The 23,823-nt window shown below is 42.4% G+C and overlaps 1 protein-coding gene across 1 annotated transcript in view; it reads right to left on the bottom strand.

Annotated features, from left to right (window-relative positions):
• NIBAN1 (niban apoptosis regulator 1) overlaps positions 1-23,823 on the bottom strand; it is a 128,409-nt gene that overhangs the window by 68,434 nt on the left and 36,152 nt on the right. The window contains exons 2-5 of the mRNA XM_054037147.1: positions 5,339-5,469; positions 3,027-3,158; positions 2,030-2,144; positions 316-483 (exon numbers count right to left, since the gene is read on the bottom strand). Of these exons, the coding sequence (XP_053893122.1) occupies positions 316-483; positions 2,030-2,144; positions 3,027-3,158; positions 5,339-5,469 (546 nt within the window). The remainder of the gene's footprint in view (positions 1-315; positions 484-2,029; positions 2,145-3,026; positions 3,159-5,338; positions 5,470-23,823) is intronic.

Below are 23,823 nucleotides of genomic sequence, written 5' to 3' on the forward strand. Positions count from 1 at the left end.
GGGTAACATGTTTTGCATCCAGGCACACTACAACTTTTAAAAGCCATGTTGAATAACTGCTTGAATCTTACTAAAATGTAATGTGCTCACACTTGTTAAAATATAGCTTAACTTTAACCAGATTTAGCTGTAGCACTGAAAGAAAATTATCTATATTAATACAGATTTTACTCAAGGCACTTACAGGGAAGTACCTCTGAGACAGAATGGGACTCCCATAATATTTTATTTTTCCACAAGATGGATCTTACAGCAGGCTAATCAGGCTTAACCACAAGTAATGGGTGCACAAGAAGAAGCCATTGTTGTACTTACCTTGGTTTAAGTGTCTGACACAGTCATTCAGCACTGCACTAAATTGTTTCTGAGCTTCTGGATCCTCGAAACAGTAGTAACTGTGTCTGAGGTAGGGCTGCCACAGGTAAACTGGAAACTCTTTTGGCAGGAGAACAAATGCCTGGGCATTTTCCTTCTCATTAGAAGCTAAATAAATAAATAAATACATACATACATAAATAGAAATATCTGGTTTAAAACAAGTTTCTGGGCTTTTCTAGCCAGTTTAACAAACATTTTTACCTTGTGATTAAAGCTATAGGAGAAATAAATCCATTAAGGTTCTCAAACAACATTTCTTCTTTATCATGGAGGTCTGGCCTAGGAAAAGTATAGGTCTCAGGATGAAATGGTCCATCTTGATCCAAGCAAATGATCATTCAGATCATGTTGCAGCATTGCATGCTTGGGACCTGCAATCTCTCCAGATGGTACTTCCATGTTACAGGGGCACATGTTTGTATTCAAGTTAGATAGAGCCCTCAGATGGGCAAAGTTTAAGCCCCTTGGAGAATCATAAGTTTTGATGGATTATAAAGGCTAGGCAGCAGGGCTTTCATGGTAAAAAAAATTAAGCATGGGGAATTTTCATTTCTTTCCCTACTGTCTCCTCTGTATAATGTATTGAGCAAATTATATTTAAGCAAAAAGAAAGAGTGTGCATTTCCTCACCCCCAGTTTTCCTTCCATTTAAGCCCCGATGCACTGTCTTCGGAAAGCTCTGTGCAATTCTGTGCTCTTGGAAAGATCAAAGAAGGTCCAAAGTCCCTTAAAACATCAGTTTATGTTTCTATCTGGACCACATACAGATATTGTAGAACTCCATTTATAGTTAAGTAGAATAAAAGTCATTGTATCTATGCTTTGCAGTGTGCAACGGGCAATTCCATTAACGGTCTCTTTAGAGACTTTGCTTGGAGTAAAAATGTTAAACTCACAAAGCCAGATCTTTGGCTGGCACAAAGGGGACAGAGCTGCCAGAAAAAGACAGCTAGGAAGTCGTTGTACAGGAGAGTCCCCAGATGCCCTAAAGCTGGTGTATGATTACTATTATTATTTATTTGTATTAGCAGGTGTTCCAGGACCATGACAGGGCATGACTGACGCATGCTGTCCCTGGCAATCCTGGGCCAACAATCACAAGTTAGAGCAGCACTGAAAAGACTTAGAGGTCAGAAAGGCAATGGAAAGACACCTGTGTTCCTTATCCCCCTCCTTAGCTGTTCCAAATCCACATCTGGCCCCTTAGATTTAGAGCTTTCTTCCTCTTCATGGGAGGAAAAATCATTGTGGTGTATAAGCTATACAAAGTAATGTGGAGCTATTATCTACAATTAACAACTTCCCTTCTATTTGTGTGTGGGACACCCAATGAAGTGCCTTTAAAGGGAGACAATTGACATCCAAGGATGGGATAAGTAAAATACAGAAGTGGTGTTTTCTAGTCTGCTTGTGGTTTTGCTTTGTACAGTTCACAAAACTATTTTGTAGTGACAGCATGACAACAAGTATCCAGTACTTATTCATTAATTAATAGCATGTAGTATGTGGTCTTCTGGAATTATGTTTCGATAATGGAAAACATGGAGCATTCATCTTCTGTTACACTGCTTAAAACATAGCCTCGAGATCTAAAAAAAGGCTGTGGAAAAAGTGGTTGAGATTGGGCATTTCAGTTTTTGACAGTGCTTACCAACTGGGTCTGGAAAATGCTTATCAGACAGCAAATTGTAATCTTCTTCTGAGGTCAGTACTTTGCCTCCTGCAGGAAGAATACGATATTTAGGGCTGACTCCCTTCTGGTAAGCCTGGGGGAGGAGGGACATGAGAGAGAGAGAATCAAAATAAAGATTTTGAAAATGGTAGTCTCCACCTATAACATGTCCCCAATTCATTTACATGGAACTAGTACATAGATCCTCCCTAAAGACAGCAGTTTTGGTGGTCTAAATTCAGATCTATTTCCTGAAAGCATCAAATCTGAATAATGTTTAAGTGTAAAAAGGTCAGCAAAATGTGTACAGAAATGGCCCTCTGGTACTGCTTATCTGGTATTGTGCAACTTTCAAGCTATATCTACTTAGTTTGATGGCTAAAACTAGTTTGGACATTGGCACTATTGCAGGGCCAACATTCCGGCTAAACAGAAAGCTGCATGGTGGTATATGGGAATCAACAGAAAAATTGCTAGTTAAATTCCAGTTCCAGAAACACTGGTTAGGTACTACAGTGATAGACCCCTTAGAAATGTTGATAGATGGATATATATGGGGAAGACAGAAGTGTTGTGAAGATTAATTGTAAATACTTGCAAAATGTTTGATAGATGAAAAGTGCTTAATGGATGTTGCACCTGCTTATCTGAGCACAGAATTTGATCCATTCACCATAAAACAGCATCCGCATTAGCCTAGAATCCACTCCTATTCAGATTAGCGACAAGTTTGGGAATATTGAGTTCAGTAATTTTTTTAAATCTAACAGAAAGAATGAGGTGCAACAGACCCAGTCATATGTTACCAACTCCACACGGAAGCAGTAACATGCGAGAGTGAAGCTTAGAGTGACCAGATAGCAAGTGTGAAAAATTGGGACAGAGGATGGGGGGGTAACACTATATAAGACAAAGCCCGAATATCGGGACAGTCCCTATAAAATTGGGACATCTGGTCACCCTAGACAAGCTTTACCTCTTTGCTCTCAAAGCTTTGCACTGCATAGTCGTTTCTGATCACAATATATCTCTCCTTCCATTTCTTCAGATCTTCAGCAAAATGCAACAACTCTGCTTCATACAAGATCATCCCAGATTCCACAGGGGGCTAAAAAGAAAGTGATCAGATTTGAAAGCATTTTGCACACATACTGGCTATTCTGAAGGTTTTCCTTCTACATTTTCTAGACGGCATATTAGCAAGGACCATTTGGGAGCTCTTTGGGCCTTCTCTTGAAATTCAGAGTAAGGATCATCTGTTTGAATCAAGTAGATGCAACCCAGGTGATTGAATTCATATGGCTTCAGAGGGTTGGGCGCTAGTGGGCCTAATTCTCTCCAAACTTATTTCTAGATTTCTGTGGCAGAGGAGATCTTATTAACCTTTCAGTTTTCATGGTGGTAATATTAGCCAGTTCATTAATAATCTTTTGTTTTAGATGTCAGTTCTGCAGCAGAGCTGGCCCATTGTTCCCAGGTGCTTCTCCATTACGTGTTAAAAGACTATTTTATTTTGGAGACTAACTTTATGATTGAAAGAATCAATTCTATGGGCATAAAATATTTCACGTTTCTTTCATTTATACTTTTTTTGGCTTTGCTGTCCCTATTACATATATATCTTTTCGAAGGGCAATGCTTGTGTTTGAGTGCTGGTTCTTTGCTTAGCCAACCCACATAAACAGTATAAACTATGAGGTTTCACACCTCTCCAGGCGAGGACTTGTGATTTCAGGCCAATTCTAGTGAAATGTTTAGGTTAGCACCTATCTCTCAATTATGGTCAACGTCTCTGAATTTCCTTCCCTTATCAAAACCGTACATACATGCTTCTTTAGATTATTCCATGAATTAGTTTGACAAGTGTTGGCCTTTCCTATGGAATCCTGCAGGCATGGTTTACAGATTTGGCTAACTCTCCCACAGAAACGTCCACCATAATTAAGGCTCAGATTTAGTCATGAGCAAGTCACAGGCAATAAACAAAAATTCACAGCCCCGTGACCTGGCCATGACTTGTACTATACCCCTGACTAAATTTTTGGTGTTCTGTGGAACTCCAAGGGCACAGCTGCGGCTCTGGAGGGGGGGCTCTGGGGCACCCGCTGGTGCTGGGAGGGGCCTCCGGGATGCCTGTTGGTGCTGGGCGGGGGCCTCCGGGGCACCCGCTAGTGCTGGGGGGAGAGACTCTGGGGCACCTGCTGGTGCTGGGGGGGAGGGTCTCCAGGATGCCTGTTGGTGCTGGGGGGGGGCCTCCGGAGCGCCCGCTGGTGCTGGGGGAGAGACTCCGGGGTACCCGCTGGTGCTGGGGGGGGGGGCAGCATGGGACCTCCACTGCTGGCAGGGGACTGCCCCACCGGCCCAGGACTGCCACCGATGCTGCTGGCGGGGGGCAGCCTGGGAGCGCCATTGTTATGGGGGGTGGGGAGGAGTGCGGCTGGCCTTGGGGTCAGTCACACCTGCCAGCAGCAGAAGTCATGGAGATCACAGAAAGACATGGAATCCGTGACTTCCGTGACAGACTCGCAGCCTTAACCATTGCGTATCGACTTTATCCTGAGATACCTACAAAACTTTGCAAGTGATCAGAGCCCCACTATTCCTCCCCTCCACACCAAATCTGATCCCTGTTGAAACATAAGTTTCATATCAGTATTTTTCTTATTCCAAAATATTCTCTTCCCCAAAAAGGTAATACAAGTTACTTCATGTCTAAACCACAAAACAGAGCCAAATTTTCAAAAGGCCTCAAACAAAGCAATTGAAATCACACTTATACACATCTTTAACATTTTTACCATGTGCAAAAAGAAAACAGTTCTGGCTGGGAGGCTAACTGCATCTGCACTTGCAAGTTTGTTACAGATCTATCCAATCATGCACACATCATAGCTTTAAACATACATGAGTTTAACTGTAAAAGAGATGCACTCAAGATGTTTTGTGTCCAAATTTATAGGCCATTAAAAAGATAGCAAAAATATAAGTAAGGAAAATGGAAATACATTATTTATTTCTTATATATATGTCACAGTTAGGATACTTTGGCCCTGATTTTCAGAGGTCCTGAGTATCTGCTGTTCTCACTGACTTTAACTGGAGTTGCAGGTGTTCAGCACTTCTGAAATTCTGCCTCTTTTGGTTACAGATGTAATCTTGAGTTTCTGAGTGCATGTTGTGTATATTTAAGATAGTTATGCTAATAAGGTCTGGCTGTTTCTGTGCTAGCAGGGCAGAGCTATCAAGCAACATCATAGAACCTAGGATTCCTCCAAGATTTCCTCTTACCTTGGTTTTCAGGAATTGAGACTGGAAGTTTCGGTGCTGTTCCAGTTCATTTTGTATGTGCTTACAAAAAGCAACAGCATACTGGCGTTGGTAGTGTGGGCTGAAGTTTTTGATTACAGCCTGGGTTTTCCCTGAAACAGAACATATGAGAATAATTACATTTAATTTATATTCATTTTAGGAATAGCAGTACAAACCATATCAACATACTGTCTAACAGCAGCCAATGCTCACTGCTTCAGAGCAAGCCAGAAACCTATAATGTACTCAATTGTGTGATACTGTAAACACAATGGAAGTTTCTTCTTGATTCCAGTTGGTGAGCCATTTGTGCCCCAAATTGTTATTTTACACAATCTACTGCAAATGGTGTTCTTATTCATACACTATAGCTACCTAATCTTTTTCTTAAAACTTACTAAAATGTATTTCCCTATAAGATGCTATCTTACCATTCTCATGACATAGTGTCTCAGAACAGCCGATGTACCTTAGCAGGAAGATAAGGGTTTCAAGCCAAAAAAAAGATATTACGAGATACTGGGGGATGTTCATGCAAATTAGCCAGCTTTGTCACATGTCACAGATTGTATTGCTGGCTCAGAAACCTTTCTCCAATCTCTTTAAAAAGGACACTTTCTAGGTTTAGCCATTGTGGTCTTTTCTCATAAACACGACACAGACACACTCTATGGGGAAATGTTTTTTTTAACAGATTTCAGTTACTTTTGGACTCCAGATATCATCAGCACTAATACTGCTACGTTGTACTTCTATAATCTCCTATATGAGAATCTCAAAGCTCTTTACAAATAATAAATGAAAATTCAACATTCCTGTGAGGGAAGAAAATAAGATTATCCTACTTCATAGACAAGGAAACTAAAACAGAAGTTAGATGATTTGCCCAAGGTGACTCAGTGGGCAGTTGAAGAACTGGGAACCTAGCACTCCTGTCTCTCAGTCTGCATGCTAGACAACAATGCCTCTTTAGAGATACTATGAAGGCTCAGTTACAAAGATATTTATTTGAGCTGGGTGAAGAAAGGTAACTAACTCCCTTTCGTGGAGGATTTTGATATTTTGAAATTTTGGTTTAGCTCCAATTTGGAACAAAATCCAATAATTTCAAGCTTCTCCATGAAAGGAAATAGAACCCTGGTTCTGGGGTAATTCACATGGCAGACTGCCCCAGAACCACAGACCCTAGGAGCTCTGGGGTCCCTGACTTCAAAAACAGTCCAGCAGGTGGGTTGGCTGGCAGAGTTCCAGCTCAGAACTTTTTCAAAATCAAACCATCTCCGCAAAAAGGTTTCAATTTTGACAAATTGGCAAATTCTGACATAAAAAAACTTTAATAGGAATTTTTCCTACCAGCTCCGCATTTTATAGAACTGGCCACAAGTCCATAGCAGATTGGATGTACTCTAAAGGTTTTGACATATATGTTGTTACTGGAAATGTATAACCATACAAAACTTCATCCACCAGCCTCTATTTTAGTCTTACTCTAGTTGGGAACAAAGTTTTTAAAAATGAATGCATTCCCCAGAATTTTTTCACTTAATTTTGATGTTTAAAATAATTCAAGATTTTTTTTAAATATAAATTGGGTGAAAAAAAAATCTCTGTATTTTCCAGAGACAGAGTTAGGACATTTTGACATTTAAAAGTGTGAGATTTAATATTTTAGCACTTGTGAGTACTTTATTTCCTTCTGCAAATGAGACAGAACAACTTCTCTGCTGGGGGCTCAGGGCAAACTGCTGCTGCAAGGTGGGTGGAACTTGCAAAAGTGTTCAACACTATGGTCTGGTCTGCTCCCACTGAAGTCAATGGTAGTTCCACAGCAATGAAAGTGTAATTAAACTAGGGCATAGCACTTCTGAAAATCCTATCCACAACGATGTTTTCTTATTATAACATGACGCTTGGTATTGAGAGCTGACTTGAATTTAGCAGCCATTATCCAGTGAGCCCACCTTGACTTCCTTTCTAATCCTTCATGTATTTGTGGGCCAGCAGCTCTCTAGACTCAGAAGCCCATCTGAAAGGCTTTCCAGAGAAACTGGAAGTAATTCTGTCCTATATGCCTAGATCCAGTTAGGTTCTATGCAAGAATCAAGAAATTAAGGTAGTTCTTTCTCTCTCAGAGCATGTAAAGACATAAAAAACCCCAAACACTCCTTCTCTGGCAATTTTATTTTCAGCTAGTTGCAAGTCACATAAAACTTCCTGCTAATGGGAGAGCAGGGGAAGCTATGAGAAAAAGAAGTTGCCATTAAGCAGGCTTTGGTGAGTCTACTCTATAAAGTGAGAGTGGCACAAATGGCACCTTCTTACTCATATCTTCTCCCTGCATGTACCGAGAGCCATATCTGCTGACTTTAAATAAAATTTTTACTCCTGTTCACCCTGCAGAACCAGCTCAGCTAAGCGTGAGCTGGATTCCATTCCTACTTGGGCATCAATAGCACTGCAGAGTAAATTCCAACTGAAGGACTCGATTCTGCTCTCATTTTATACCTCTACAACCACACAGAAGACAGTTACAGCTCCACAATTCCACTGAAAACAACCGCGTCACAGGTGCACAATTCCTCTGCATAGAGTGAAGCCGCAGAGGTAGCCTGTGAGATCATTATTGTTGAGGATGGTCATATGAGCAGGAAAGATCCAGCTGGACTCTCAGATCCCATGTTGAGTTAAATTTTCAGATCTGTCAGTTAGACAGTCTTTTCACTAGGAAATTGAGCCTGGGTGTTCTTTGGTCCGACAGTCTCAAAGGGCCCAGTCTTGTGGGCTCCATTGACCTCAAAGGGAGTTAAGGGCACTCAGCAACCTTGCAGGATATCCCCAATGGCTCCCAGACAAAAGATTACATAAAAGAGTTACCCCAAAGTGGTCAGTAAGACAGTTTTCAGAATCATCTATATAGAACTAAAAAGGTCTTTCACACAGGAGACCTCCAGGACAGCAGAAAGTGCTGACTGTCAAGAGTCTGCATTTTATAGGGCTCCAGACTCTACCCCTTCCCAGTATGCTTTGCAAAAAGAAGATTGACAGGCAGGCATCATTTTTCCCACTCTGTCAATGAAACATACCTGTTTTTCACTGACAAGCCTCCCAGGGCCTGCTTCATAGTCTTTTTCCTGAAACTGGACCATCTTAGCCTAGTTACACTGGCATGAAAGGGGAGCCCTGACCCACCTAGACTGGAGGCCTAACAAACAAATAGAGGAATAAGCCCTGCTTGTTAAAAACTTATTTTTTTTCTTCTCTGAGATGCCAAACTTCCAATGTCAACTTGCTCTGTCACACAGGGTCTAAGATACTGGACCTTAAATCCACCAGTCTGCATCTTGGACTAGTAATTTTTTCAGGGGGTGGGAGGAAAGTAAGCAGGGGTGCTGAAACAATTTGTATAGTGGGGGTGCTGAGAGCCATTGAATCAAACTGTAAACCCTGTATATGATGGAAACCACTTCAAGCTAGGGGGTGAAGCATCACCCCCCGCACCCCTAGTTCCAGCACTTATGAAAGTAAGGGAATAAATTCTACCTCTGGGGAGAAAATAGTAAATCTCCCTCCAACAGGCTGTGTTTGGGAGAACTTTTCAACAGTACCTGAAGTGGCTCAGAGGTTTGGTGTATACAAAGCAGAGAGAAATTAGTAGGCCAGGTGCATGTGAGGTAGCCAAAGATCTAGGACTAATTCAATTTATCATATGAAGATTATGTCATATATTTCTTCTATGTCTGTGATATGTATGAGGCTTGATATAATCAACTGCAACATTAACCAATGAGCAATTACCATATTTCTATTGTGTTTATTTCAACTCCTGCACCACCTGTTGTATGTTGTCATTATGCTAGAATAAGCTCCTCATAATAAGAAAAGAGAAGACAATGTGTCATTCAAGTGTCATTCAGAATCTCAAACTAAATTAAAACTTGATCCTGCACCACTCAAATGAATGGGAGTCTTGACACGAGCTTCAGGGGGAGTAGGAGTATGCCCCTGATGTACTGTTCATGTAAACTTTTTTAGTTTGTTCACGACAAGACTGTGTTATCTGAAAATATAAATGATTGAAGTACAAGTAAAGGGTAACCCTTCCTATGAAATGATACTGTGGTATAAATACAGATCAAACCACTTTGTTTTCTCAGCCTTATCAGAACACTTAAGGAACGAGTTCCCCAAGTTCTTTCCCAAATTTAGTGCTTCTTTCTTTTTTGGAGTTGTTTATATCAAGCAGAGCCAAGTTTCCCACTTGGTTTGTTTGGCTACACTGCAACACCCGCCTTTACAAATGAAATGTGTTTTGAAACCTAACTCTTCTAGAATAATGTTTATCCTAACAGAATGTGATATGGAAAACTAATCAATGGAAGACTAATCAAAACTGAATTTACAAACAAGAACAAAAGTCAGCCATGGAGGTTGAGGGATTTTCTACACAATTTGGATGACAATACTCTGCACTGATGGATGTTTTTCCTTCACTGAAGATTTACATTATGGAGAATAAACACTGCTAAGGTTGCACAAGTCTTCAGGATTCACTTCACAAAAGAAAGCCTGCATTGCTCTTTTGTGTTGCAAAGCCTTAAAGGCAAACAACAATATATCTTTAAGAACAAGAACAAATGCCATTGTATTAGAAACATATACTGGTGATCCCTTCGAGGCAGGGAGGGATCTAGAATTCCCAACTAATGAAAGGTGGTTTCTTTTCTTTCTTAAATACTCTCTTTTAAATTTCTTACATCTGCAGTTTGTTATTCTCAGTGGAGCAGATTATGGGTTCTTGGAATTTTTTTTAATCCAAACCCTTCTTTTGCTTTCCATCCATCATCAGCTAATTGGTTTGGATTTCAGAATCCAACAAGAGAATAAGAACCATCAAAATCCAGGAAGTTGGAATGGAGGCTGAAGAGTTCTCCTTTGTGTTATCAAAAAGAACAGGCGTACACCTCTACCCCGATATAACGTGACCCGATATAACACGAATTCGGATATAACGTGGAAAAGCAGCGCTCCAGGGGTGCAGGGCTGCACAGTCTGGTGGATCAAAGCAAGTTCACTATAATGCGGTTTCACCTATAACGCGGTAAGATTTTTTGGCTCTCGAGGACAGCATTATATCAGGGTAGAGCTGTACTTGTGGCACCTTAGAGACTAACAAATTTATTTGAGCATAAGCTTTCGTGGGCTACAGCCCACTTCATCTGATGCATAGAATGGAACACACAGAAAGAAAATATTTATCCATACAGAGAACATGAAAAGGTGGAAGTAGCCATACCAACTGTAAGAGGCCAATCAATTGAGATGAACTATCATCAGCAGGAGGAAAAAAAAAACTTTTGAAGTGATAATTGAGATGACCCATAGAAGGTGTGAGGATACTTAACATGGGGAAATAGATTCAATTAGAGTAATGACCCAACCATTCCCAGTCTCTGTTTAAACCTAAGTTAATTGTATCTAATTTGTATATTAATTCAAGTTCAGCAGTCTCTCTTTGGAGTCTGTTTCTGAAGTTTTTTTGTTGCAAAATTGCCACCTTCAAGCCTGTCATTGAGTGGTTAGAGGTGTTGAAGTGTTCTCCCACTGGTTTTTGAATGTTATGATTCCTGGTGTCAGATTTGTGTCCATTTATTCTTTTGCGTAGAGATTGTGTTATCAGAATTCCTCCTCAAACCCAATACACCCCATCCCCTCCATGGTGCTTTATCAAAACTGTGACACTTTGAGAACTCACTCTACATATTTCTTAATTTATTAACTGAACACAGTTTAACAGAACACCCTACCTCATCTTGTACACCTTGTCTTCCTTTGGGGTTATGTTTTGGATATTTGCTAAAACGAGTGTCTGGAGTATATTAAGTGTGAATCGTGTGCTGGACACTCTTATGAAAATGGTGAGTAATTTGAACTAGGGTATATAGCATGTCTTTATGTGCTCAAATAGTTGAAACTCATTCCCCAAGACAAATTAAATGTACTTGCTTTTATTAAGATAAACAGGTTATACAGCACTTTAAATAGAGCACAGCTTGTTCTCTGAAATTCATTGCTTCCTTATTAATCTCTCTTGGGCTACCCTAAAGGCTTTCACGCCATTGTTTCCCCTCTAATTTGCATATCCTAAAAAATCATAAATTGCCATAGCTAGGGCTAAATTCTGTCTCATGTTGAGTAAAAGTGTGTTAGGGGTGCTAAGCGATGCAGGCAAACTTTTCCCCACAGCCACAGTTGCACTTCTGTAAGAACAGGCAGATTTTACTCTGCAGTGCTATATCAAAGCTTGGCATGCCTAGTAGCACTCCTTAGAGGTGCTGTAAGGTGGCTTGGAAGCTAAGGACACCTGCAAACAGGAACTTGGTAACACATATTGCTCCTTTCAGCACCAGCTGTAGCAGCCCCCACTGCTCTCCCATCCTGGCAGTTCTGCCTGCATTTGCCGTGCAGGCAGAAAAATTCAGAGACTCACTATACAAACACACACACACGTTTTGTAAGTAGAGCCAGAACTTGGTCTTTAGGATTTAAAGATACTACCAAGTTTCTTCCTCTTCACTGGAGAAATCTCCAGCGTCATTAGCTTTTTTTTACACACTACAGCTTTTGGGTAGGATATTCTAAAGCACCCCCCATTGAGGACAGCTCCTAAATCACCTAGGCACTTTTGAAAATCCCTTCCTTCGTTCCTCGTATGATTCTCAGTCTGCAAAAAACTGAGAAAATGTTTACTTTAACAACGCAAATCCCAGACAAAAATACATGTCTGAAACAATGAGCACTGCATACTCTGAGTGCCACTAAAGTTATCACTGTAAAATGTTGAGAAAGAAGCAGTGACCCATGATGAAAGTGTCATAACCAATAAAAGAAAATTAAGAGAAGATAACTAAACTGACAAAACAGGAATAGGAAAAATTTAAGTTAAACACTGTGTAGTATTTGCCTGCCATCAATACAGCTAGCATTGGGAATACATTTTTTAAACAATACCTAAGCTCTGAAAGCACCACAGGATCCTAATGTGATACAGATGAGGTCAAATGATGAGCTTTAATGTTACCTATACCCATGGTTTTCTATCTTCCTTCTCTAATTTCAGAGCTTGGATTTGGGGTCAAATTCTCCCTACGCCCCTGGTGAATTTAGTTCTAGGTTCAGATAAACATCCAAAAGATTGGATGCTTGCCTGAATCTCATGAGTCTTCAAAACTGGAAAAGAAATCTCATTAAAATAGGCTATGCTGCAATATTTTGGGTAATACTTGTCTCTTCCAGTTAAGCTAGAAATATTGCAAGAACCAGTTATTTCAACCTTTCCATTTCTGTCTATAACTTGGAAGTCCATGAAAAGAACAAATATTAGCCAAACTTTTTTGAAGGTCAGAAAAACTTCGGTTTGGGCTTGAACTTTGTATGGCTCTTATTTAAATCCAAAACTTTTAGCCCATTCTTAACACCAACACCAAACCCTTTAGTATTTCAATAGCACTTGTTTCTCCCACCTTAAAAGTCTCCATTTATTTATACCAATTGTTTCCCACTTCTTTACAATATTAATCAATTTAATTACCTTTAAATTAATCACAAGGCCCTTAACAGTTCCATTCCAATCTGGACAGACTTATTGGTTTCTGAACTTCCATCCCCTTGATACTCTGAGTTAAGAGCGCCTATTTCTCAGTGCACATGCTGGTGTTCAATATTAGTAAAACTCAATTCTTAACACCAATGATAAAAATCTACTTATCTATCAATGAATAACTCTTGGTGCAGCCACAACACAAAAGCATGCCTTTAATGAAGATAGTCTTCTGGCTAAAGAACGTGCCTGACTGCTGGAGAGGCCCTGATTTTACACCAGTGTAAATGAGATCAGTATTTGTCCCTCTTGGCTTTAAAAAGGAATTTGGTGCTTGCAGGGCCGGCTCCAGGGTTTTTGCCGCCCCAAGTGGCAAAAAAAAAAAAAAAAAAAAAGCTGCGATCGCGATCTGCGGCGGCAATTCGGTGGAAGGTCCTTCGCTCCAAGTGGGAGTGAGGAACTGTCCGCCGAATTGCCGCCGAATAGCTGGACGTGACGCCCCTCTCCAGAGTGGCCGCCCCAAGCACCTGCTTGGCAAGCTGGTGCCTGGAGCCGGCCCCGGGTGCTTGTGAAATATACCTGGCCGAGAGCACTGGGCACATGAAGAACTCCTGTATCCACAGAATTAAACATTTTATTAAGATGATGATTAAAAAAAAGTGAACGGTACAGAGTTTAAGCATAGAAGTTTCTGGTTATCAGGGAATAATGTACAGATTATCGAGGGGTGCAAAATTTGATTTAAGATCAGGTGGCATAAGGAATACATAATCTGAAATATCCCCAGTTGGGGGCAAAAGGTTGATGGGTCAACGTACAGACATTGAGATGTGAAGGTATGAAGTTTATGAAGTGGCTATGTTCGGCTGTGGAGTATAATGAGTGGATATGATGATGAGGATGGATTGACCCTCATTTGGTGAGATTTAATGTTCAGGGAGTTTATGGTTCCAGTTCATATGATCCAACGGAGGAAGTCTCTTGGTTCCTTTCTCGTACTTGGAGAACGATGTCACTCCAGCTCACGCCTCCTAGTACTGTCGGTGGCCGGTGATGTGTTCGGTGTAGATGTCCCTGGACCATCGGATGGTGTCTGAGACCATGAGGCGCTGCATGAGCCGTGCATAGCATCAACAGGTCCACAGCACATGCTTGTTGCAGGGGTCCCAGGCGCCCAGGGCTCCGACGATCAGGGCGTCCATCTGCACCTCGTAGCCCTTTGCTCTCAGGATGTCGGCCAGGGGGGTGTACTTTTCCAGCTTACGAGCTCAGGCTTCGCGAAACGCTGTGGTCCTGTTCTCAAAGGAGACCGTGACGTCGACGAGGATGATCTTTTTCTGGGCCTCGTCGGTTACGACGATGTCAGGTTGTAGTTGGCTGTCAGTACCGGGGAGGGCGCAGTTCATAGAGATCTCCCCCAGGTGTGGTGTGATGGCTTTCACCATGCGGTTCTGGATGGCGTTGTGGTGCAGCTGCCAGGCTCTGGAGTGGGGTTTGCAGCTGCACAGGATGTGGGGCAGGGTCTCGTTGGAGTAGCCGCACTTCCTGCAACGCTTGTCTCGGTTCTCGTGGCAGAAGGCTCTGTTGAGCGGGACACAGTTGAGCCAGGCACGGTAGATGAACCGCCAGTTGGTGAAACGGGTGAAGCCACATCCAGCGAGGAAGTGGTTGCTGGCATCCCACTTGCTGGTCAACTAGAAGGCTTCACCCTGGTCCGGTTTACGCTTCAGGGTTTCCATGTACAGCGAGTGGATGGTGGCCTTCAGGGTCCTCTCCAGCAAGCCCCTGGCGCTCGGGGTGACGATGGTGTTGTCATCGGACCTGATCTGCGGCACCAGGACTCCCAGCTCCTGGCGCTCCTCGCACCACTCCCAGCCACAGCCAATGTGCTTCCCTAGGCGACGCGTGGCGTTGTGAGTGCGAGACCACAGTGAAGCGATGTCGCGCCTGTCCCATCCAAATTCCCCATCCAGGGAGCCGCTCAGAAAGTTGGCAATGTCTTGGCTGGAGGGGGCTCTGCCGATCCGCTTCTCTGTCGCGTCACGCAGGGCATTCACCGCGATGTTCCGTACCATGGCGTCGGGAGATGTCAGCAGGCGGAAGGCGTGGGTGATCACTACGACGTCGCACAGGTCTCCCATGCAGGGGATGTTGGCGCCGCCGTGCCTGTGGGCGATGTAGACCAGCTCGTTGCTGGCTCTCTGAAGAAGGAACAGCCACTTCTTCAACAGCTGCCGGATGATCTTGTCTGCCTTGTTGAAGGGCACCTTCACCACAGCGGATCCCCTTAGGGTGAACGAGATGCGTGGGATCAGGTAGGTGTTCAGGGCATTTATCTTCTGCCACGGTGCCAGCAGGCAGGTGTCAATCTTGGCAACGTCCTGCAGGATCTCCTGGATGGTGTTCTCGGGTGTCTGCCGGACACGGAAACCAGTCAGCATGCCCAGGTGCTGGTATGCCTGCCCCTCTGCCAGGGGGATGATGGGCTCATCCTGGATCTGGGACCCTGTCGCCTCCACCGAGTCCCTTTTGCAGCCGTCAATGTGCAGACTTGCGCACTTCTTCGCATTGAAGCGGAGCCCCATCCAGTCAGCAGCTCGAGGTGGCGTCTAGCATACCTTGGAGGCTCTGTGGGTCATCCGCGGTCAAGGCCAAGTCATCCGCGTAAGCCAGGACGCTCACCCTCTCACCGTGGAGGAAGAAGCCATCTGGGCCATTGGAGATCGCTTGCAGCAATGGCTCCATGGCGAGGTTAAAGATGATGGGGCTGAGGGGACAGTCCTGCTTTACTCCACTCCAGATCGGGATCTCGGCGATCTCCATTTCGATCGATCGGATGGTGGTGCTGCACCCCTCGTACAGCTCTCGGATTACACGAAGGAAGTTCTCTGGCATCCTGAACTCCTGGAGCATGGCAAAGATGTGGTGGTGGGGCATGGATGGACAATAGCTGTACAAGTTCCCCCTGACTGTCATGTCAGCATGACCCAATCCTGATGTGGAGGGACCATCTCCAGGGAAGAAACACTGACACTAGTTGAACTGTACTTAGGATCACTAGGATTTTCCTGTGTTACATCTAGTGAATTCCTTAATGTAATCAGGAAACCTGTGAAAGGAGTTAATTCATAGGATATTGTCAGCTGCTTTCATAATGTCTGCCTTCTTCCAGTCCTCTGAGATAAATTCTACACTAAAAGTTGAAAGCTGTCTACTCCTCCTTTCCCATTTTCCACAGGGATTTTGCAATGTAATATACACAAGATGTCATCTGGAAACAGTGTCTATTTAAGTCTGAGAGCCTCTGTGCTTTTTCCTAAACATTCCCTATTGCATCTACAAACAGTTCTTCCTTTTGTTATAATAAGAAACACGACCTAGTTTTAAAGTAACTATCATCTTCATTTATAAAGAGAATATTCCTGTAATACTCTAATTAACTCTAACTTACCTTTTATTATGAACAATAGAGAGAGAGAAATGGACTAGTTCTGATCTCACTGAAGCCATCCCTATGCAGATTTGTTTCCACAGGTGGAGCTAAACCAGGGAAGCTACACTAGTACAAACCCCCAGTAGAGACGTGTTGAACCAGTGTACAGTGGGGCTCGCCCTCAGTAAGTTGCCAGGGCAAGTCGCACTAGTGCAATCCCTGTTTTGCATTAACACATGTGTTCATGTTAGGAATTTGCAACAGTATAGTTACATCAGAGAAAATGTCTGTAGCCCAAATCAATCTTAATGTGGGTTTTGCACTGATGTAATTCCCATCAGTCACTGCACTGTAGAATCCACGTGAGGGAGAGTAATTTGAAATAGGTCCCAAATCATTCTCTTCATATGTCTAAACATTAAGAAATCCTTGAGACTATTAGCCAATGTGCTCTACTAGAATTGTGTGAAAGTCATCTGTTTCCTGTGCAGAAACAGAATTTCTGGTGAAATATTGCCATTTATTTTAAGACTTTGACATAGAATTTGTGCTCCTCCAGAAGCAAAGCTGTTCTTTGGATTTCATAGGCAAAGCAAAATAGTTTGGAATGTTTATGTAAATTTGACTTTTTTATGCCCCCTTTTAATGCCTCTGCTTCAGCAGGGGAGAGGGAAAGAAAATGACAGTTTCTGTTCAAGTTCTTAATTTTCCATCTAAATTTGCCATTTAACTTATTCCTATGTGATTTCTATAATTTTACTTCAATGTGAAGATATTTCATAAGAGTCTGTTTAATGGACTCATAATTTTGTGATAGGCTACATTTTACATTGAGCTACACCCAGGTGTTATCACGGGAGTTTCAATAGGGTTGCACGGAACAGAAATCAAGGTAGAATCTGTTCCTAATGTCCTTTTCATATAACTTCCTGAGCAGTTCACATTTCACTATGAACACTAGACTAGAGAGCACAGACTGCAGCTGGGGTAAGTGACTCCTCTCTAACTCTAAGGAGGATGAAGGTCAAAAACAGGCTGTGATTTAAAAGGTAGATCTTGAAGTGGCAGATTAAGCCAGAATATGACCAAATTGACCAAATCTATGGGGCACAAAACTGGCTCACATATTTCCTAGATTAGAGTTCTTCTGGGAGCAAACTCCTAGAGTGATTCCTGGAGGCACATTCTTCTCCATCTCCCTCATGCAGGAGTCATAAGGACCATGGGGACTCTCCACTGGAGTCCACAGAGAGGATAGGCCAGTTCTTTGATCTAGTCTTAGTCATTATTAAGTTAACAGAAACTCAACAGTTCTCTTTCGTAATGTCCACTAAAACCTATGTGTGAGTGCTCTGGAGAATAGGTTCATCAGCAATCAAATCAAAACAACAAAACTCCAAATACTTTCATGTTACCTCTTCATTAAGAAGCTTGACATTCACTTGAACTTCATCCACAAGTTATTTATTCTAACTTTCATAGGTCTAGGGTGCCTGGGGTAAAATATTTTAATATCATCCAAAATTAGCAGCGCCAGAAGCAAAGTCATTGGGATGGAGAGCATGCTTGCCTCACTTTTTGCACATTGGCAGTCAGTTTTGTAACAATTAGGTGGTAGCAGGCAGGAAGACATTTGGAAAGAAATTTGAGGGACACTTATTTTGTTATTGATGCCTGCATCCTCTTGCATAGTTCAGAATCATGAGCACTTTAATCAGAATGGATAACAAACTTTACATTGCAGCAACTGGCTGATCTGGATCTCATCATAGCCAGAAATGAAAGTGATGATGAAATAGGGTCAGAGGATTTTTGTTGTACTGCATCTTAGTCCAGATTAAGAGAGAGAGTATTGGAGGTCACTAAGAAAACTTAATGAATGAGTCTTCACAACTCATCTGGTCACACATGTGATATAAGTATTATTTCCCCTACCCCAATTTTGGGGAAACTCGTGCATACAGGTGAAATAATTTGCTCCAGGTTACAGAAAAAGTCCATGTAAGAGAGCTGGAATTAGAACTCTGGAGTTCCAGACTACTAGTCCTGACCACAGCCCACTAAACTATACATTTAAAGATACATAGGAGGTCAAATGCACTACCAGGTTACAAACCAGGGCATATTCCAAGGGCAATTACTAGGGTCTTCCTTCCTCTTCCCTTAATACAAGCAAGACTGAAGGGGTAAGAGGGTAGTGCTGGTGACTTGTCCCCTTTCCTACACATTCCACTTTTGTGAGAGATCTGGGACACCAATGTATTATGCTTCTCTGTGACTCATTCATCTCCAGTTGATTCATCTACTCCCTTAATACATGCACTCTCTCAGACATGTACCTCTTCATGTACACTGTCGCCATGTGGGTCACTCTCTTCCCACTGCATCTGTGCAGCCTTGTCCAGTGAGAGGCAGACGGGTGCCCCCCCTTACCAGATAAGCATTACACACACACAAAGAAGGGGATAAATAGCTCTGAAAGCATAACAATAACTCTGCCTCATCTATAGCAGGAAAGAGCCAATAAACACAAGCAAAAGTATTGGCTGTACTGCCCTAGTTGTACGCACGTATGACTGGGGCATAGAGCTAAAGGCAACTATTGGAAAAATCTGAATGTTAACCCTTAGGGGACGGAATTCAAACATTAGCACAGCAGAACTGCACTTTAAGTGACAAGTGACTGCATAAGAGTGGCACCTTTTTACTCAGCAGATCTGCTTCTTGGGTGCATTTAGTCATTCCTGCTCATTAAAGCAGGAACAGTAAGTTTCATTACTTTTTGTTCCTTTTAGCACTGCACAGGCAAGGTGCCAGAGAGTGAGCAAGTTGGTTTGCAGAACCTTTAGTAGTGGTGATGAAATGTGAGCAGATTAACTTTCATATCCCTAGTTGAGTTTGCAAGACTCACACTCAAAAAACCCTCTGCTTTTTATTTATGAAATTAATTTATGATTTGGAAATAATTGACAGACAATGAACAAAGAGTTTCACAACAGCATTGTCATTGAGTGTCTGTTCAGGGTAGACTAGCACTTCATGGGTTGTCCAAATTTGGCAGTTTTTATTCATGAAAAACATCCCTTTCTCTTAAACCCAATGTGTTTATTACAAGTGTAAAAGAGGTAGTCTGTCTTGAAAGTTTTTGAAATTTATGTTCTTTATTGGTAATGGGTTTAGAATAAAAATGTTCTGCTTGTAAACAACTAATCAAGGTCAAATTCTACAGGCCTGGGGTCTGAGAATCTTTTGTTTATATATGGTATTTCCAAGCAACAGCAAACTTTTAGATTAAAAAAAACCTATAAATTAATCCAGTCCAACTCCTGGGGAACAACAGCGGATTATGCTTGCTCTACAATATAGTAGTGGCTTACTCTAATTGAAAGTGAACAGGCTGTCAGGCTCATTACTGCCAAGTTGTACCAAGTACTAAAAACATTGTAAAGAGATGTTGATATCAAGTTCTAGAAATGCAAGCCAACACTGCAACAGCCCTTAAATTATGTGTCCTCTCTCCTCCCCTTTAATGATGAAACTGCAAGCAGATGTCACTTTTCTGCACCAATATCCATGAGATAGAATGTAGCAGAATGAATCAAAAATCTTCCACATCAGTGATTTGATATTAATAGAAATAGTCATCTTCACAGAACAGTGATGCAGGATCTGACACCATAACACCTCTTAGGCCTGATTCTCATTTACACTCAGACAGCTTTCTAAGTGACCTTCAAGTGGGCACAGATTATACTTACGCTCACTTTAAAACTGTTTTACACTTGCCAGACAACCTCTGCTTCAGCTGGACACTAGCTTTCCATTAATGCAGTGTTGCTGTTTTTTAATCATAGCAGCTTGAGGCACTCAGAAGACTGACATAATGTCTACTTAAGTGGACAACATTTAACCCAAATAGCCATCTCACCACAGGTAGTATTCCAATGCTGCAAGACCCTATACCACTGGCACTTCTATCAGTTGGTCTCCACTCTCCAGGACCATTCTTTTTCCTTAGCTTGTGCTTCTTCCATTGGTCCAGAGCTTAGGTCTGGTCTATACTAGGAATGTTTACATCAGTATAGCTATGTTTCTCGGAGTATGAAAGATATACCAGCCTATTCCCCCCACCCCGCTTCCCCTGTAAACTGCACTAGGTCGATGGGGATTAGCTACGCCAATGGGAGAATCCTTCCTGTCAGTGTACGTAGTGTCTACTCTGAAGCATACAACAGCACAGCTGTGCCGCTGTAGTGTTTAAGTGTAGACACCCTTAGTCTTGTTACCCTTCAGGACAATAAGGTTGAGTAAACAGAATGGCCTAGGTGGGATGATCATGAGGAATGTACAGAGCTTCATTCTGAGGTGGGAGTTTATCCACATGGCATTTGTCAATAAACTGGTTTGGTTTATATTTTTTGTACCTGCATTCAGGGTGCTTGGAAATCTCAAAATAAATGCTTCCCAACCTAAGTTCCCAGGAAGGTAGGTGGAAACTGAGAATCTGGGGTGGTGGGCCTAAATAGAAAGTATGTAAGAGTCTTTAAATTGCTTCACAGGGATTCCTACTGAATGGGCATCTCAGAAAAAGAGCAGGAAAAAAGCCTGATTGAGATGAAAAGTTGGAAAAAAGAGCAAGGTAAACCCAATTAATCTCAATCACCACAACAGAAGAGTGGTGAAGCAATATAGAATAACTGAAGAAATAACTCTCTCAAAGATTCCCTAGAATTCAATTTCCCACTTCAGTTTGTGCTTGCTTGAGAGGTTGCAAAGGAAAGCCTTTCGTGACTTATGGTTGCTTATACTGCCCTTGTGTTTGTCTCACTTCTTTCTTGGTAATCTTAATTTTCTAAATCAAGTCTCTGGCTATATCATTCCAGGAAACTCTAATAACCCAAACCACAATAAGTCACCTTCATGCTGCAAGCGTTATTCACAAGCATAAAAAACAGATAGGCAGTTCCAGTGTATTTAAAATGTTTTTCAAACTATGATTAGTTATCTGGGAAACAGAGAAGCATCCTGGAATAAGAAAAGATGTAAGTGGGGATTTTAATGTTCAAAAGTTCCAATGTCTTCTATGTACCAGTGTTGAGGAGGTGGCATGGCAAGAACAGGTTAGAAATATGTACTCCAAGCAGATGTGGTGAACAATCTAGGCTTTCAAATTGTAAACATGTAACCCTTTGAATAAAAATCAAGAACTTTATTTCTCACTCTTCTCCATATTTTAAAAGGAAACTAATTACCGGTAGTTTAAAATCATATTTTAAAAATCTTCACCTGTATAAATAATTTAAAAAGTGAAATATTTAAATATAATTTACTTTTCAGTGTGTGTCTATACATACACACACACGTATACACTTAAGTTTAGTCCATTTTCATTGTCCAATTTGTTTCACTTTGATTTGTAGTCAGTTTCCAGTCATTTTCACTTTCAGGTTTTCATGAATTTCATTACAAAAAGATTGGAATACCTGAGAGGGTAATATTTACCTGTTTCTACCAGAACTGGGGGGGAGGGGAGGCAGAAAAGGGGGAAGTCATGAAAAAACTTCTATTGATCCTAGAGTTTGTAAAACCTTGATTTTCCAAAACCTAAATTTTGAGTTTAAATTTAAGGTGCCCATTTAATTATAGGTTTCAGAGTAGCAGCCGTGTTAGTCTGTATCCGCAAAAAGAACAGGAGTACTTGTGGCACCTTAGAGACTAACAAATTTATAGAGCATAAGCTTTTGTGGACTACAGCCCACTTCTTCGGATGCATTTAATTATACTTTTTAATTTTATTGTTTCAAAGCCCTGTGACATAATGTGATTACATTTTAACACCACATCACTACATTGTATTGGAGCACTATATCACAGGACAACAATGTAATGTCATAACATTCCCATGTTATAACATTTCACGAGCCTGGGGAGTCATTTTGCAGAGTTGCCCTGATAAAATTGGGATGATCCTGGTAATAGCAAGACTGGTAGCAACAGTGTACCTGGTACCTGAAATTCTAAAAAGTATAGGAACACAATAGTGTGAACTATAGATAGTAACAGCCATAACTTTGAATCTCCTTGTTTTGTCTTTTTGTATAACAACTGCAAGTTCAGTTTGTCTCTAGTGATAAGATACTTCAATCATCATGTCACATTTCTACACATCCATATAATTAATGCATAGTATGGTGACTGCTGTGGCCTAGTGGACTCACATTGGAACTTACAATGTGTGACCTTGTCCACACCAAATAGTGTCTCTGGCTGTCATTTACCTGATCTGAACCAATTCTCCATTCCTATGTTTACAAAAACAAGGGTAATATGTTTATCCACCTTTGTAAAACCCTGAGAGATCAATAGATAGAAAGTGCTCTATTTATTCAAAATATCATGTTTATAATTGAAAAATATTTGGAAGTAGTATGTCACACTAGTCAATCTATTTTAGGAGCAAATCCTCCCATGCCTCTCCATGGGAATGTACCCTCCGTTAGGCACAGGGCCGGCTCCAGGCACCAGCCCCCCAAGCTTGTGCTTGGGGCGGCACCTGGAGGAGGGCGGCGGGCACCTGGAGGAGGGCGGCGCGGCGCTCCGGCTCCTGCCACCAGGGAGAGCGGAGCCGCAGTGGGCTCGCCGCCCTCCCCCTGCGCTCCGGCCGCCGGGGAGAGCGGAGCCCCGGCCGGCTCGCCGCCCTCCCCCCGGCGCTCTGGCCGCCAGCGGAGCCCCGGCCGGGCTCACTGCCCTCCCCCCAGCGCTCTGGCCGCCGGGGAGAGCGGAGCCGCAGCGGGCACTCCGCCCTCTCCCTGGCGCTCCAGCCGGTTGGGGAGAGCGGCCCGCGGCCGGGCTCGGTGCCCTCCCCTGCCACGCTGGGGTGGGGGGGCGTCGGGAGGCTTTTTTGCCTGGGGCGGCAAAAAAGCCAGAGCCGGCCCTGGTTAGGCAGAGAACTGATCCAGTTCTGGTAGGGGTTTGATGTTGGAAAGAGAAAGGAGGAAGTCTGAGCGTCAACTGTGCTGCGAGGGAGCTCCTTCTACACTACTATAGGAGGGCAGCAACTGGTGATAAAAAAGGTGTGTACAGTGGACCTATGATTATGCAAATGCACTCACCAACCCCTTTGTGGAAGTGAAGGCACAGCTACTACAATGGCTACTTGTTTGTGGATTGTTTGGGATGATCCTGGAAGTCTACACAGCAATGAAACAGCCCCACAGCCCAAGCCCTGCAAGCCTGTTGGCTAGAATGGGCCAGCTGCAAGTTTTTCTTTGCTGAGTAAACATACCCCCAGTTGCCTTCGGAAACTGGAAGGCCAAGAGATGACTTTTTGGTCCCTCTGACACACACACCCCATCCCTCCATGTGCCAAGCTCAGAATCAGGGTCTTGGTGTTTCTGCCTTAAAAAACCCAAGCAGAATTATTTTTTAAATCGA

Source organism: Malaclemys terrapin, chromosome 8 (assembly GCF_027887155.1).
Source record: "Malaclemys terrapin pileata isolate rMalTer1 chromosome 8, rMalTer1.hap1, whole genome shotgun sequence".
NCBI lineage: Eukaryota > Metazoa > Chordata > Testudines > Emydidae > Malaclemys > Malaclemys terrapin.